The sequence below is a fragment of the Pinus tabuliformis genome, chromosome 9 (assembly GCF_031772625.1).
Source record: "Pinus tabuliformis cultivar Carrire ecotype Pingquan chromosome 9, CPIR1, whole genome shotgun sequence".
Classification (NCBI taxonomy): domain Eukaryota; kingdom Viridiplantae; phylum Streptophyta; class Pinopsida; order Pinales; family Pinaceae; genus Pinus; species Pinus tabuliformis.
The window spans coordinates 1,330,795,083-1,330,810,321 of record NC_142307.1 but is presented as its reverse complement, the minus strand read 5'-3'; the positions used below and the strand labels follow the sequence as shown (position 1 = coordinate 1,330,810,321).

At 39.5% G+C, this 15,239-nt stretch overlaps 1 protein-coding gene across 1 annotated transcript in view; it reads right to left on the bottom strand.

Annotated features, from left to right (window-relative positions):
• LOC149153429 (protein RAE1-like) overlaps positions 1–14,880 on the bottom strand; it is a 357,670-nt gene extending 342,790 nt beyond the window's left edge. The window contains exons 1-4 of the mRNA XM_089443820.1: positions 14,713–14,880; positions 14,250–14,388; positions 2,103–2,112; positions 1,824–1,965 (exon numbers count right to left, since the gene is read on the bottom strand). Of these exons, the coding sequence (XP_089299946.1) occupies positions 1,824–1,965; positions 2,103–2,112; positions 14,250–14,388; positions 14,713–14,880 (459 nt within the window). The remainder of the gene's footprint in view (positions 1–1,823; positions 1,966–2,102; positions 2,113–14,249; positions 14,389–14,712) is intronic.
• Positions 14,881–15,239: the final 359 nt, after the last annotated feature.

Below are 15,239 nucleotides of genomic sequence, written 5' to 3'. Positions count from 1 at the left end.
TTTCAGCAATTGTGAAACCTCTAAATTTGTGTTTTCAGAAAATATTGTCATTTCCATATTTTATAATTTTTATCATGCTTCGATTTAAAACTAAATGCATGGAGTGATAAGGAAAACTGATAACTGGAGTGGGGGTTGAAATTTCTTCATGGTAGCTCAAGGGCCTGCGACAACTGAAATGAGAGAACTCTGAAACAATGGCAACACGAATACCCATGTCGAGAAAGAAATGCAAAACAAGCCAACGAGAATCAAGTTGGGTGGGAGTTAGAGATGAGAGCAACAGCCAGCGAGTGTTGGAGCCGACAAAATGTTGGACAAAATGCCAGAGCTAACAAAGCATTGGAGTAGAATCAAATGGACATTAAGAATCATAGAGATTCTTATTTAGAGATGTTATCAACCAATAAATCAACAAAAGTATGAAAAACAATGGTTCCAAAAAACAAGATGGAAGATACAAGGATGTTTTACCATCATCCTAATTAGAAAAGTCATCATATTATTCAACAAACTAACGTAAAACAAAATCAATATTTGAAACTAACTGAAGATCCTAACACATCGAAGAGAAGCTCATGTGTGGAATCTTATCATTTCCAAAATCACAGAGATCATTGCCACACAATTTTGCAAAAAATTGAATATGTGAGGGTTGAGTGGTGACCATTTCACAATAAGGCAGTTCTGCTCAATGCTTTTAAGTCATATTGTCTTGTGTCATCAGCTATTACAGCTTCAAGAACACAGAATGATGAGGAGTTACAAGGAAGAACAAAAACATAAGCTTGTCCATAAAATGCTTTGAGAACAAAGCATCTTTGAAAGGAAAGGCAACGTAATGAACATAGATAGATAAGTAAACATCAAATAAAATAATAATAATAATTGAAGCAACACATCTTAATTGAAGGACATGACCTAACCATGGGACATGACCCATCAACCATATTGATTAGTCAATGTGTATAAATATACCATCACATTGTCCATTGGATGTAGCTCAGGTGGTTGAAGAAATGTTGTTATCCTCCCCACCTGAGTTCAATTCCTACATGTGACATGTTGAGTTCATAATGAGTATATCCTTTGGGTTTGAGCCTTGTTTGAGAGACACTCGAGAACTGAAACATGTATATTCCTCATGGAATATAAAGGTATTTCTACAAGGAAAAAAAATGTATACCATCAAATGGCAAGGTATCAAACATTCTATCATCTATCTTATTCATTATTAAATAAAAAAAATTGAACCAATATGGATTTCAACCTATTGTCATTACATTGGATATTTATTAGTAAATGAACTACTGTTCATTTCAGCATTATGGGAATTATTTGCAAGCAAATCCAATTAATAACAATTTATAAATTTATAATTGACGTAAGAAAATTATAGGCCCTCCCTTCATGAATAACAATAGATCATAATGCCAACATTTAACCTGAGCATGTTTTTCTATCGAACAAAATCTTTACAGAAAACCAAAATTGTCCAAGAGTTCCTAATCAGGGATTTCTGCATTCTAACTCTGAATGTTACTATTTATTATGTGAAAGGATGCATAAAGTGGGTTCAAACTGTAATATCATTCAGGCAACCAAAACATCACTGCTTGTCAAAAGTTAAAGCCCCCTTATGTATAACCCTAATTAGACTAAAAGAACACTATGCAAGCAGCAAACTTAAGCTGAATATTTGAAAAAAGATGAAAATGAAAGATTGTATCATAACTAAAGTAACAACAGAGTTCCAGCAGTAGCACAATTATAATACAATATAATTAACACATCTCTAGACAAACAAGGTTAGAAGTAATTACTTGAGGATTCTGCAAATTAAAAATTATAAGATTCCTATCGGCAGTCCCAACAACCATAAGAGGATGCCGAACACTCAATGCAAAACAACGCTCTGGTAATTGCTGTGTATGCACTGGGTTTGACTGTCGTGTATCCCAATACCTGAAGAGAGATAAACAATTAGGAAATACGCAGAAAATACTGCTGACAAACGATAAACTACAACTCCAAAAAATGCTAGAACAATGTTTTATTGAATGCCACTTTCAGAGTGTTGACCTATATAGTATAAACATTACTTGCTGCTTGCTGAGAAAAAACAAATAAACACAAATTGCTTGAATGTAAACCCTGGGTACATTGAATTTGACATACAAAAGAACCAAATATTATTCCATTGAGTGGACTCCAGTGTAGAAATTCCTTGAAATTTCTGCAACTGCTGTAGTACCAGGACAGAAACTAATTTGTAATACCAGGACACAAAATTTCTCTAATCTTTTGCAGTCAAATAGATCAGAATTAAAACCACATTCACACAATACAATAACATAGAAATTTTTCCTAGGGAACCCAACTGGGAAAACCCTCTGCTTGCTGTAGTTTTATTGATAGAGTAATTTGATCAAATACAAGACAATCTGTCTATGAGAACAGAGATGTTCTCCTGCTGACCTAGCATAGACTTGCCCAGATCCTTACTTGATCTCTGCTCCTATCCTCTGCATACAACCAGACCTGAATTCTTCTGTGCACTAGCCTTCCTTCCTGTGCACAAAGTCTCCTACTTTGCAGCGCGTTGGGCTCCTAAATCTGTGCGCACAGGCCTCCCTATTTTGTAGCGCAAATCCCTCAATCTATGCGCACTTGGTACTCAAGTATACACACACCACAAGAAAACTCTCCTCACACAAACTCATGCTCTCTATTGTCTTGTCTCACAACCTTGTGCTCACAAAACAATGATCCAATTCTGTGTCTTCACCCTCCTTATAAGCAATTCGACCCCTCTAAAACTGGCAAGTTTATTTCTGGAACTCGGTCTTGTAATTGACTAGTTAACTGCATCTAACTGACTCATGTAACTTGTCCTAGCTACAAATAACCATTGAGACTTCTAACTTGCACTAGGAGACAAACAACTGAGCCTCCAACTATTCGCATGAGTTAAATTGCTTCATGAACTCATCCTAATTTTTAGGAACTAGTCCTAACTTTTAGGAATTCGCCCTAACTTGTAGGAACTTGAGGATGCTAAGGAAAGACCATTTGTGGTCTCTTTGACTAAGGCACAAGTCAAAGAAGACCTTACTCGCTACTATTTTCAATATCCAGTATGATGAAGAAGTAATTAAACATATTGTTAAATGTTGCAAAGTAGACACCACATAGGGATATTATCTTGAGATTTAGCTGAACTTGAATCTTTCTTTTTTTAATGCAACTTATATTGCATTAATGCACATAAGTGAATAAATTAAATAACCATACATGGCCAGACCAGTGTTTAAAAAACCAGCCGGTCTGAACCGGTAACCAGTCACACCGGCCGGTTAGCAAGCCCACCGGGTCAAACCGGCTTAAAAACCAGGTTTACCTCCTCATGTCACCTTTTTTTGCCCTAACCGGCCAGTTTAGGACAGAACCGGACGATTTGTGGTCAAACCGGACGGTTTATTGCCAGGGCAACTATAACCCCCACAAAATGCATTTTTGTGAGTTTTGACGCTAGTATGAGGGAAATTTGGGGTTGTTTTCCTCCAAAAATAGTCCCTCCAAGAAAAACATGCCTACCCTCTCATTTTCTTGACACATCTCAACCCTAACAATGTTGGCAATTAATGGTAATGTTAAATTCTTAAAGTAAAAGGATGAAAATGAAAGTAATTTTCATTTTCATCCTTTTACTTAAATTTTTAACATTACCGTGAAATGACTCAGGATGTTTGAGAGTGGTTTCGATCTCGTTGGATTTCATATGCAGAAACTAGAATTTTAGATTTCACTCAAAATTCAGCAGACTTAATGGTTTTCAGAATTTCATGGTTTGGGGGTTTGCAATGTTTCCATTTGATTCTATCATGCGTGAGGGTATGAGATTGGCATTTGATCAAGAGCATGAAGCCCTTTAAGAACCTTGATCGTGGTGGCATTGATTGTTGAACTTTGTTGATGTTGGTGGTACTGATTGTTGAACTCCTCTACCATGGCCTTAACAAGAATGCACCCTTCACTCAAAGGAAAACAACTGGTTAGGACTGCTAATCTTTTTCTACCACATTATAAGGTTGAGGAGATGAACCCTTCACTCAAACCAAAATCATTGCTTAGGCATGTTAAACCTTTTCAATTTCTATCATGTTATAAGGTTGAGCAATCCAAGTTTGAAGACTTTGAGCTAGATGATGTTCATGTATCTCTTGTTGATGATGTTTATGTATTTCTAGTAGCGTTGAATCAATGATGAGTTTCATGAGTGACCATGTTGATCAGTGATTTGTAGTTTTGATGTCTATTTTTGCTACTACTAAAGTTGTAGAGGAGTTTTAGGAGTCCTCAAACTCGGAGGCATATTATTTATGTAGCTCATGTTGATGATCTCTTGTCTAGTAGTGGTGATGAGTTTGATCATAAGTGGTGATGAGTGTCATCATGTATTCCCGCAAGATCCTTTCCAAGTAGCAAAATAATATGTTAACCAGAAAACCAACAATTAAAATCAGACTTACCTTATCATGATGACCTTCTCGTACCATCAACATCCTCATCGACCATCTCCACTTAAAACTTCCTTCATGGATCAGAGTGCCCAAGGATTGAACTTGATTACCAAGTTAGAATTTATCTTCTAGAGATTATATTAGATGTTAATCAATGTTGTATATTCTAGAGAAAGTCTTAATTCTATGTTCATCCTAGAGTAAGTCAAATTCTTCTTTTTCAAGCATCATATTATATACTCAAGCATATTTTATGACCAACTTTCTTTTCACAAGATTCTATACATATGAATCTTATCCAACATGTATTCCTATGCTTTTACCCAATCATCTAGCTATTTGTCCTAAAGTGAGCCTACAACCTGAACCATTGCATTCTTTCATCCCTTTAACAGTATTGATTCCACATTACATGGAATGTCTACTAACCTTGTCATGATGCTTTTCCCAAGGACCTTCCAAAATGATGGTCCTTCCTGAATCATGATGATTCAACTAAGCAGGATGACAACTTCTAGCAAAATGTCAGATAATACCTGGATGAACATTATGCAAAATGGTCTATCTATCCATCCATCTAGATGATCTCTACAAAGCAGCTTAATCATGTAAATTCTAGACATGCTACTATCATATGCTTTTCTTGTTGTTTTGTTGGCTTGGACAGTCCCTCTTAAAGTGTCCAAACTTATTACACTTAAAGCATTGAACCTTGGACAAGTATTTCTTCTTGGACTTTCCAGCCATTCCTTTCTTTAGCTTCTTCTTGAATTGAGCTAGAAAGGCTTGATACTACTCATTTGATCCAATGTCATCTTTCACCTTGATCCTTGATTCTTTCAATATGCATTGTGCCCATAGTTCATCAATAGGATTTGAATCTTTCTTGGAGTAGAGGCATGTTCTAAAGTTGCTCCATTGCAGTGGCAATATATTTTGGACACATACGGTCGCTTCTGAATCAGAAATTGTTTCCCCAAGCCCTTGCAAATCGTCTCCTAGCTGAAGAGACTTTCATTAGAAAATATGCCATATCCTCATCCTTTGATTTCTTCATTCTATATAACTTATTCCGCAAAGACATATTTTGTCCTAATTTACTTACAGAGTACAAGTTCACTAGCTTGTCATACATAGCCTTGGAAGTTTTCAAGTTTGTAACAAATGGAACAAGAGAATCTTTAATGGATTCAACTATGATCCTTTGAGCCCTTACTTCCCCTTTCTTGTACTTTGCTAGTTCTTGTGTCTTGTCTTTGCTAGGTTCAATAATTTCCCTAGTAACACACTTCATTATTTCTTGTTCGGTGAATATCAAGTCAACCCTTCTCTTCCATGCTAGATAATTTGATGCTCTCTTCTTTTCCATGATAGATAATTTGATGCTCCAATGAGCTTATTGCTCTCCTTGCAAAAAAACCCATATGATCTATAGATTCAGACATGATGTAATAATATGATACTTACTTGGTGACCAGCATTTTCCTTAGTGATCTCTTCAACCTTCTTGATGCCCTCAAGACCTTTGAGGAAACTTTAATAATGTCCTCGAAAGATGTTTCCTAGGATTCGTCCAACAACAGCTTTCAAGAATGATGAATGATACCAAGATCTTTTTTATGCTTCCTCCGTTCAATGAGCCTTTAAGTAGATCTTCCTCTCTGAAGAGATAACCCTTTCTTGTAGTCTTCCTCTCAATCTTTCCTCGAGAGTTTGATGCAGCCTTGATCTTCTTCAATGTAGAAACCCTCCTTCCAGATCTATAGGTCTTCTACTTCCATTCCTCCACAAATGATTCCCCTTGACAAGCAAACCCTTCTTTGTGTCCACAAGATAATCCTTCCAACTACCTTCTTGCTCAGCTTAGCTCTGATACCATGTTGGAAAATGCAAAGTGGCAGCGATTAAATCTTATTTTCCTTTAACCTTAATATTTGTCGGTGAACTTAATATTCTTCTTACGTTCTTTCGTTAGATTTTTTCATCAAACAACTATCAAGAATGAAACAACAACAACAATAGAGGACATAGAAATTAGGCTCTCAGCCAGGGCAAAACCCCTCCAAGGGGAAAACCCTTCTCTTCTTATAGAATCTACTTCAATTGAGATACAAAGACCCAAACCCTAGACCAAGTCCTTCTCCAAGTACCAAGTCAACCCTCCAACAAGTCCTTCCCTGATCCTGCAACAACCAACCTCAATACTGCAAAAATTGCAATTTATATTGTTATTTTGATCCTACAATTTCAAACTTGCAACTACTAAGGAAACCTTAAATTATCCTCCTCCTGAGACCTTCCTAGAGCAAGACAACTCCTCCCAAGGTCAACGAGGTCAAGGTAGGGTATTCTTCCCTCCAGCTACAAGATATTGCACTTCGTCCTCCTGCAACTTAGACCTACAACTCCAGCCTCCTTCTGCAGCACCATGAACCCTAGAACTTTGCACGTGTGAGAGAGATAGAGCCCAAAAACAATATTTTGTGTCCTCCTTTCTTCTTCTAGACCTTTGCTCTTCTTTTCTCCACTTCCCAGCTACAGATTGAATTCTTTCTTGAGAGATCGAACTCCTTGAGTGAGCGAGTGCTAAACGAGGTCAAATTGCTCCTTTATATAGCCTTCTCAAGGGGTCAAATTCCTTCCTTAAGGACGACTTGTAACTGTTAGGGCCGACTTGTACTTTTGGAGTTTCCAAGACTTTCTAGACTCAAAAATAATCCTTTTTACAGTTACATTTTGCCCGGAAGGGTCTTATAAATATGATTTTGACTCCTTCGACTCATGACAATAAATCCCAAGACATAACAAACGCTAGAAGCATGAAGAACATGCTTTTACCTAGAATACCATCAATAAAGCGCATGAAACCCATGCTTTTAATAATAATAACTTTTTTCTTTTCTTCCCTTGTTTGTTACATAAGATACATGTTGAAATGAGTACAACAATTATGAACACTGAAACTAGTTACATTTTCAACAAAGTCAACAAATCAAAGTATATTTTGGTCTTAATATATTTGCAAGTTAGACGAGTTGCCCCTCATCTTGTATGAGGCCTTGATCCACATTGAAGACCCTGCCCAAGTAGGTTATCTATAGAGGATGTTCGCTTGATGACCATCTTCTGTTGCTTTTGATGCCTTTTTCTTCATCATGGGTCATCTTTTGAGACTTAGTAGCACATGTGGGACATCTTTTGTGCATGATTGCTCATTAGAAGGACATCTCGCATCTCCCTAGGCATACACCCATATGTGGAGTCATGCCACATCACAAGAATTGAGGGGCTTTATAGGTAGGATGTTTGAGGATAGGAGTCTCCTTTAACCACTTCCACACTTGAAGAGCTCTTGGATGATTTGCCACTCTATTGAATTCACACAGACTATAACACATGCTTTAACTGGAATGTCAAACAAATAAGGAATTCCACAACAATTTAGCACATGGTTTGAGGGTTTGCACACATGTTTTGAGGAGAGCTCACTTACTTTGGCCCCTATTTGGAGGAATTATGGTGGGTATGCATAGGGATCCATGTTCTTCGAACATTAAACTATAATGCCTCTAAATAAGATCCAAACTAGGTGACCACTTCCACACTTATCTTGAGAACCTCTTAGATGATTTTCCACTTCATTGAATTCAAATAGGCTATAGCACATGCTTTGAGTGGAATGCCCCATCAAATAAGGGGTTCCAAAACAATTTAACACGTGGTTTGAGGGTTTCAACACTTAGTTTGGACCTCATTTGGAGGAATTATGGTGGGTATGCATAGGGATCCATGTTCATGGCACATTCCTTGAGGTCGTTCACCTTTGAGGAGGTTGTTTGGTATGCATAGGGATCCATGTTCATGGCGCATTCCTTGAGGTCGTTCACCTTTGAGGACGTTGTTAGAACAACCCATGGGCTTTATGTGTAGCCAACAATGAGATCCATCTTTTGGTGGGAGTTTGTTATTCATTGGAGATAGATAAGATGAGATTATTAATGTCCAACAAATGACCACTAAAAGTAGGTCAAATGGATTGTAGGGTACAATAATGTCAAGGCAAAGTGGGAGCATTAGAGTGGCTCCTATAAAAACAGAATGCAGAAAGCAAGAGCGTGAATCTAATCTAAACCATGTGGAAACAATATCTAGACTTCATAGTTGGAGGTCATCTAATAGAAAGATGTACAATATAGCCAAATCCCAGATAATAAAAATGAAAATAGACAACGAATAATGTGTCACACAGTCCATTGGATCTAGATCTCTCTCTCCTAACATCCAAGGTCGTATGGAGTAAGCTCGAGATAGAGGATTGCATACAAGAAATGCCAGAAGAAGAGTTGGATGACAGGTTGTGATGTTATCTAGAGGAGGAAGCACGTTGTTGGACTCAGGATGATTTCCACTGACTGTTGGTGAGGCATGGATTGGCTAAGTTGTTGAGGCCTCTATGAACTGTGGGTGGTCCTCTAAGGTCATATTGATCTACAATCGAGGACTACCCCACTATTTCTCTATATCTTGGTGCCTTGAGCAAAAGGGAGCATTGTAAAGAAGGAAGTGATATGCTTCAGTAGAGGCTAGCTTGAGAGGCAACTACATAAAACAATCGTAAGGACAAAAGATCTCCTGTGTGTAAAAGGCCAAACATCTCTGATTCGAGAATTTGAAGAAGCTGGAGAGATTCTAGGACTCTCTGAATAAGCAATGGTACTTCCCTCTAATCTATTGTAAATGGGGTGGCAGAAGATAAAGTGCTCCTAAGTCTCAACCTCCTGAGGGTGGTAGACCTGGAGGTTGGCATATCTTATCCGATTTGTCAATATAGTGATCATTCTCTACCCAAATACAATGAGAACCTACTCTAAATTTGCCTAAAGGGATGCAAAGAGCATGCATCCAATGCCTGAGGGTGTACTGCAATCGAACAGTGAGTTTGTCTCTTAGCTCCAAGTAGTTCTCAGCATAGAAGCCCATCGCTGGGCACCCCACCCAAAAGGTTAACCCAAGCAGTCTAGACTCTAAAGGGAGTGCCTTGGCTTCTTTTACTATTTTGGGAATCTTGTCGACATGTCATGATGTTTGACCTCCTTTCTTTATGGAGTGCTCCCATGAGATTGACATCTTCGCACACTTTTGGACAAGTCATAACTACCACTTGTACATTTATATAGGGTGCCCACCTTTGAGATTTACTCTAGTATTTAGTGGCACTAGATCCAAGGGCAACCTTAGCTATTGCTTGCACATTTTTCAAGGGTGCGCCCATTCTAAAGATTATTTCATATTATATAGTTGGTCAAGCGTCTTCTTGGAAAGTGCTCTAGTCATGGTTGTAGACACTTGGCATCGTTTTTATATCCCAAAAAAAGGTGGAAAAACATCTTAAGGAATGCTTTATTAACATTGTCTTTTATTGTCATTTTAATATGCATCATTAGAAGATGAGATTCTTGAAGGACAAACTAAGGGAAAAGGTGGGACTTGGCATTCTCTCATTACCCTATTGAGGGTTTGTTAGTTTTCTTACACCCTGCATATTTGATTTGCAATTATCTAAAATTTATACTTAGAAATACAAACAAAAAAATGCAAATATGAAATTTTAAAATGTAAACACAATTGAGTATCTAACCATAGCATGCACAACAGAAATTAAATTTGAATACAAAACGCACACATAAAAATATTAGACACCAAATACACCCAAGAAACCCCATCTTCGGGGAAAACTTGCAGATATGTGTTCTTCTTCATTGCTTATAAAATTCTTCAAGCAACTTACAACTGGGTGAAAAACCCTTTCTTTTATGCCCTACCTTCTTGAACAGCTCCCTTTCTCAGCCTAATTTTTCCTCTAGAAGTGTCGAGGCCTATACATTTGGTCCTTACAGTACGATCGAGTTGTACGGAAGCCTCTGCGAGCCCAGAAAGGCCTTGGGTTGTTGTTGATTTGATGCCTAGACCGTACAACCCTCTCTCCTCACTTAGAGGTTGAACTTTTGTTGAAGGCTAGGTTGAAACTGGTAAGAAACAATTTTCCTAATCTAAGCACTAGAACACTTGCTAACGCCAAATCGATCTACTTCACTTATGCCCTTATCTCCTTTTTATAACTTGACTTTGGCCTTCTAGAAGCATCCAAGGGTTGAGATTGCCTCTTAAGCGTCAAAGATCAATGGCCAAGATCTAATCTCTTGTTCACTTAGTACTTTTAATTTTTCCTAAGTCGACATTAGGAAATAATTTAATTATTAAAATAATTTTGGCTAAGTGACTAATCTCTAATTTTCCGCATGCCTTTGCACCGAAGCAAGTGCAGAATCCAACCTGCTCTACTCCAACCAACACTCCCTCTTATAGAGGAAGGTGTTATGCACTATTCCCAACTTATCTCTAAAGTAGACAAACTTCCCTCTAGGCAATGCCTTGGTCAGAATGTCAACAACCTGCTCTTTAGTTGAGATGTACTGCAATCGAATTGTACCCCTCTGCACATTGTCTTTGATGTGGTGATATCAAACCCCAATGTGCTTTGAGCGATCATGAAACACTGGATTCTCAAAGAGCTTAATGGAACTTTGATTGTCACAGTGAATCAATGTGGGCTCTATCTTTTGTCCAAACAACCCCACCAGCAACTTCCGCAACCAAATGGCCTCACATGTTGCCAAGGTGGCAGCAATATATTCAACCTCCATTGAACTCAATGCTACTGATCTTTGTTTCTTGTTGAACCAGGAAATGGTTACTGATCCAACATTGAAGGTGCAGCCAAAAGTGCTCTTTCTGTCTATGGAACTACCTGCCCAATCTACATCTGTGAAGCCCTTAAGCTTCACTCCATCAACCTATGTATATGGCAATCCAAACTCGGTTGTGCCCCAGAGATACCTCAGAACATGCTTAGCAGCAACCCAATGCACCTTGGTAGGCTTGACCATGAACTTACTTAATGAGTAAACTGCAAAGCAAATGTTTAGTTGCATGTTCACCAAGTACATGAGCAACCCAATCAACCACCTATAAAGAGTGGGGTCTAGTCACTCCAATCTAGATGTGTCCACCTTCCTCCAGTTTGTGACTAAAGTGTATTCATCGGCCTATAATCCTACATCTTGAATCTCCTATGGATTCTTATAATGTATTTTCCCTGCCCCAGGAAGATCTCCCCATCTCCCTGACATACCTCCAAGCCAAGGAAATTGTGCATCAGCCCTAAATCCTTCATCTCAAACTCACATGCAAGATCTAGCTTGCACTCCTAGATGATCCTCTTTGTCCCTATCAAGAACATATCATCAACATATAATACCACATAGAGCAGCTCACCTCTAACTATGATGTAGTAGAGATTGGAGTTCGCCTCACTCTTAGTGAAGCCCAAACCTTGAAGGTAGCTACAAATACAAGCATACCATGACCGTGGAGCCTGATTGAACCCATATGAGGCCCTCTTGAGTCTACACACGTGTATCCCTGCTATGTGCCTCAAAACCCTCTGGCTGCTCAATGTATGTCTCCTCCTCAACATCCCCATTGAGGAAGGTTATTTTTACATCCCCATCTGAAGGATCCTCCTCCCCATTTGAGTTGTAATAGATATGATAGTCCTAATAGACGAGTACCTGTCCACATGGTCAAATGTCTCATTATAATCAATGCCCTCTCTCTAGGAGAATCCCTTGGCCACAAACCTTTCCTTGAACTTTTCAATGCTCCCATCAGCTCCATGCTTGATCTTATAGATCCAGCGAGAGCCCACCATTGACTTGCCCTCTAGCCTTGACATCATTCTTCATGATGGAGTTGTACTCCTCCACCATGGCATCTCTCCACACCTGTTGTGTGGTTACCTCCTGATAGCTGGAAGGCTCAGCCTCCAACAACTGCCTTGAGTGCCATGTATCATGTGTACCATTGTGGCAATTTGCTCTCCCGAAATGAAGTACTAGGAGCATCAACTCACTCATGCGCCTCTCTGACCAATTGCTCAGCCCATTTAGCCCTACTCCTCCCTGTCTTGGGAGTCACTGGTTGAGTGGACTCCACTCGCTCCTCTTGTGTGTCACTCTCATCCTCATGCTGCTTGGCCTACCCATCATCATGTATAGCTCCTATCTGAGGAGTTGGGTGAGCCTTCTGCTTGGGAGCTAATTGCTCCTTCTCCCATACTGGAACCAGCTCATGATCCAAGGACTTCTTCATAGCCCTTTCCTCCTCGAATTTTACATGCCTCCGGATGACAATCTTCCTAAGTGTTGGTATATAGATCTTGTAAGCCTTAGAAGTCTCACTATAACCAACAAAGATGCCCTTCTCTGCGGTGGGCTCAAGTTTGAATCCCTTCTTTACTAGTATGTGGAAGTACACCAAACTGTTGAATATCCTGAAGTGTGATACGTTTGGCTTGTTGTCTGTGAAGGCCTCCTCCAGTGTAGCTTGCCCCAGCACTCGATGTGGGCTCCAGTTCTACAAATAAATAGCAATGTTGCATATGCTTCTGCCCAAAGAAACATGGACAGCTCCTAGTCATACAACATAGCTTTGGCAACCCTAACAATGGCCCGACTCTTTCACTCTGCCACCCCATTTTGTTGAGGATTGTATGGTGTGGTCAACTCCCTCTTGATATGCTCCTCAGCACAAAAGTATTTTAAGGCATTTGAGGTGTACTCCCCTCCATTATCTAACCTCGGTACCTAGATTTTCTAGTCAGTCTGGTTCTCAACCAAGGCCTTGAATTCTTGAAACTTCGAGAAGACGTCATCTTTTTTCTTCAAGAAGAAGATCCAAGTCTTTCTCAAATAGTCGATAATAAACGAGACATAGTAGTTGTACTCATGAGGGATACCGAAGACATGTGCTCATAAACGTCTGAATGAACAAGGTCCTAGATGCCCTTGGCCTTATTATCAATGCTAGGAAATGAGGTCTTGGCATACTTGTCAAGTGTGCAACCCTTGCACACATCATGGTTGTCAACACTACATTGTGGTAACCCAGTTGCTATCTCTCTAAGAATCTTCAACGTGCCATGGTGCAAATGCCCCATGTGCCTATGCCATAACTCGACTAGCTCCCTGCCTAAGTCACGACCCCCTATACTCATAAGTGATGCAGTTGCGTGAAACTGTAACTTGAACAAGCTCTTCTGTCTAACCCAAATTTACTTGGCTACTTTGGAATTTGGGGACATCATGTAGACCTTTCCTTCTCTAAAGGTCACATCATACCCCTTATCCTCCAACGTTGAAACTAAGATGAGGTTTTCCTTGAGCCCAAGAACACAAAGCACATCACTAAGAAACAAGGGTTTTCCCGACTCCCTCTCAAATCTGATTGTACCAATCCCTTTTGCTTGGTACCTCCCATCATCTCCCAACTCTATGTGGAACTTCATGTCCTTCTCTGTCAACTTGCAAAAATAGTCTTCATTTCTCATCATATGACAAGAAGCTTTGTTGTCAATGCACCAAACATTGGTACTCATTAAACTTGCCATGCAAACAATGAGAGAGAACTCCTTCTCAAAGCTAGATGAAAACTCATCGATCTCTGCAGAGGTTGCTCCTTGGTCCTTCTTGGACCCCTTCTTCTAGTTAGGGCACTTAGTAGCATAGTGCCCAAACTGATGGCATGAAAAACACTTGATCTTGCTAAGATCCTTCTTCTTTTTCTTACCCTTGGAGCTCAACTCACTTCCCCGACTACCCTTCTTACCTTTTGACTTGCCCCCTTTGCCAGCTAGGGCAAAGTTCTCCTCAATCTTGATCTTGGCATGAGACCTGGCAATGTACTCCTTTGCAGCTCTTCTTGGACAAAATCGTTCCAGAGTCACTCCCAATCCAAAAGCTTCTCCCTGGCACATACTCCATTCACAAAAGAATCCCAGGGTTTGGTGAAGCCCATCACGAAAGAACACACCAACTTTCTATCTGGAGTTGTTTTGCCCATTTCTACCAATTCGTCTCTTACTTGGGTGAACTTGGCGAGATAAGACACCACAGTGTTCTGACTTGGTCAGTCTGATAGTCCTATGTTTATCTTTCAACATCATTTTTCTGGGCTCACTGGTACTTTGATAGAGACCAACAATGGTCGTCCACATTGCCTTGCTTGTCTTCTTCCCAGCCAAGTGGGTCATGATGTGGTCTTTGACTCCCTCGAACAAGATTATCCTTGCCTTTGCATCCTTCTTGTTATGCTGAGGATTTGTGGGCAGAGCTGGGACATTGTCCATGAACTCCCAAACGCCCTGCTCCTCAAGCACCACGCCAATCTGTTCTCTCCACGAATAGTAGTTGGATGCACCCTCCAATTTGTCCTCAAAGCGTAGCCCTTGGTATGCCATGTTTGTCTAGAAACCCTAACTACCAAGTCGAACTGGTAATACTACTCCCTCTGAACGTTGAAACTGCTCTTTGAAAAGAAAACCCTGTGTTTTGGCTTCAATCAGAGGCTATAACTCTGATACCATGTTAGTTTTCCTATACCCAGAATATCTTATTTGCATTTATCTAAAATTTATACTCAAAAAATACAAACAGAAAATGCAGATATGAAATTTAAAAATTCAAACACACTTGAGTATCTAACCATAGCATGCACAATAGAAATTAAATCTGAAGACAAAACGCACACATAAAAACACTAGACACCAAATATACCCAGGAAACCCCAACTTTGGGGAAAACTTGCAAATTTGTGTTC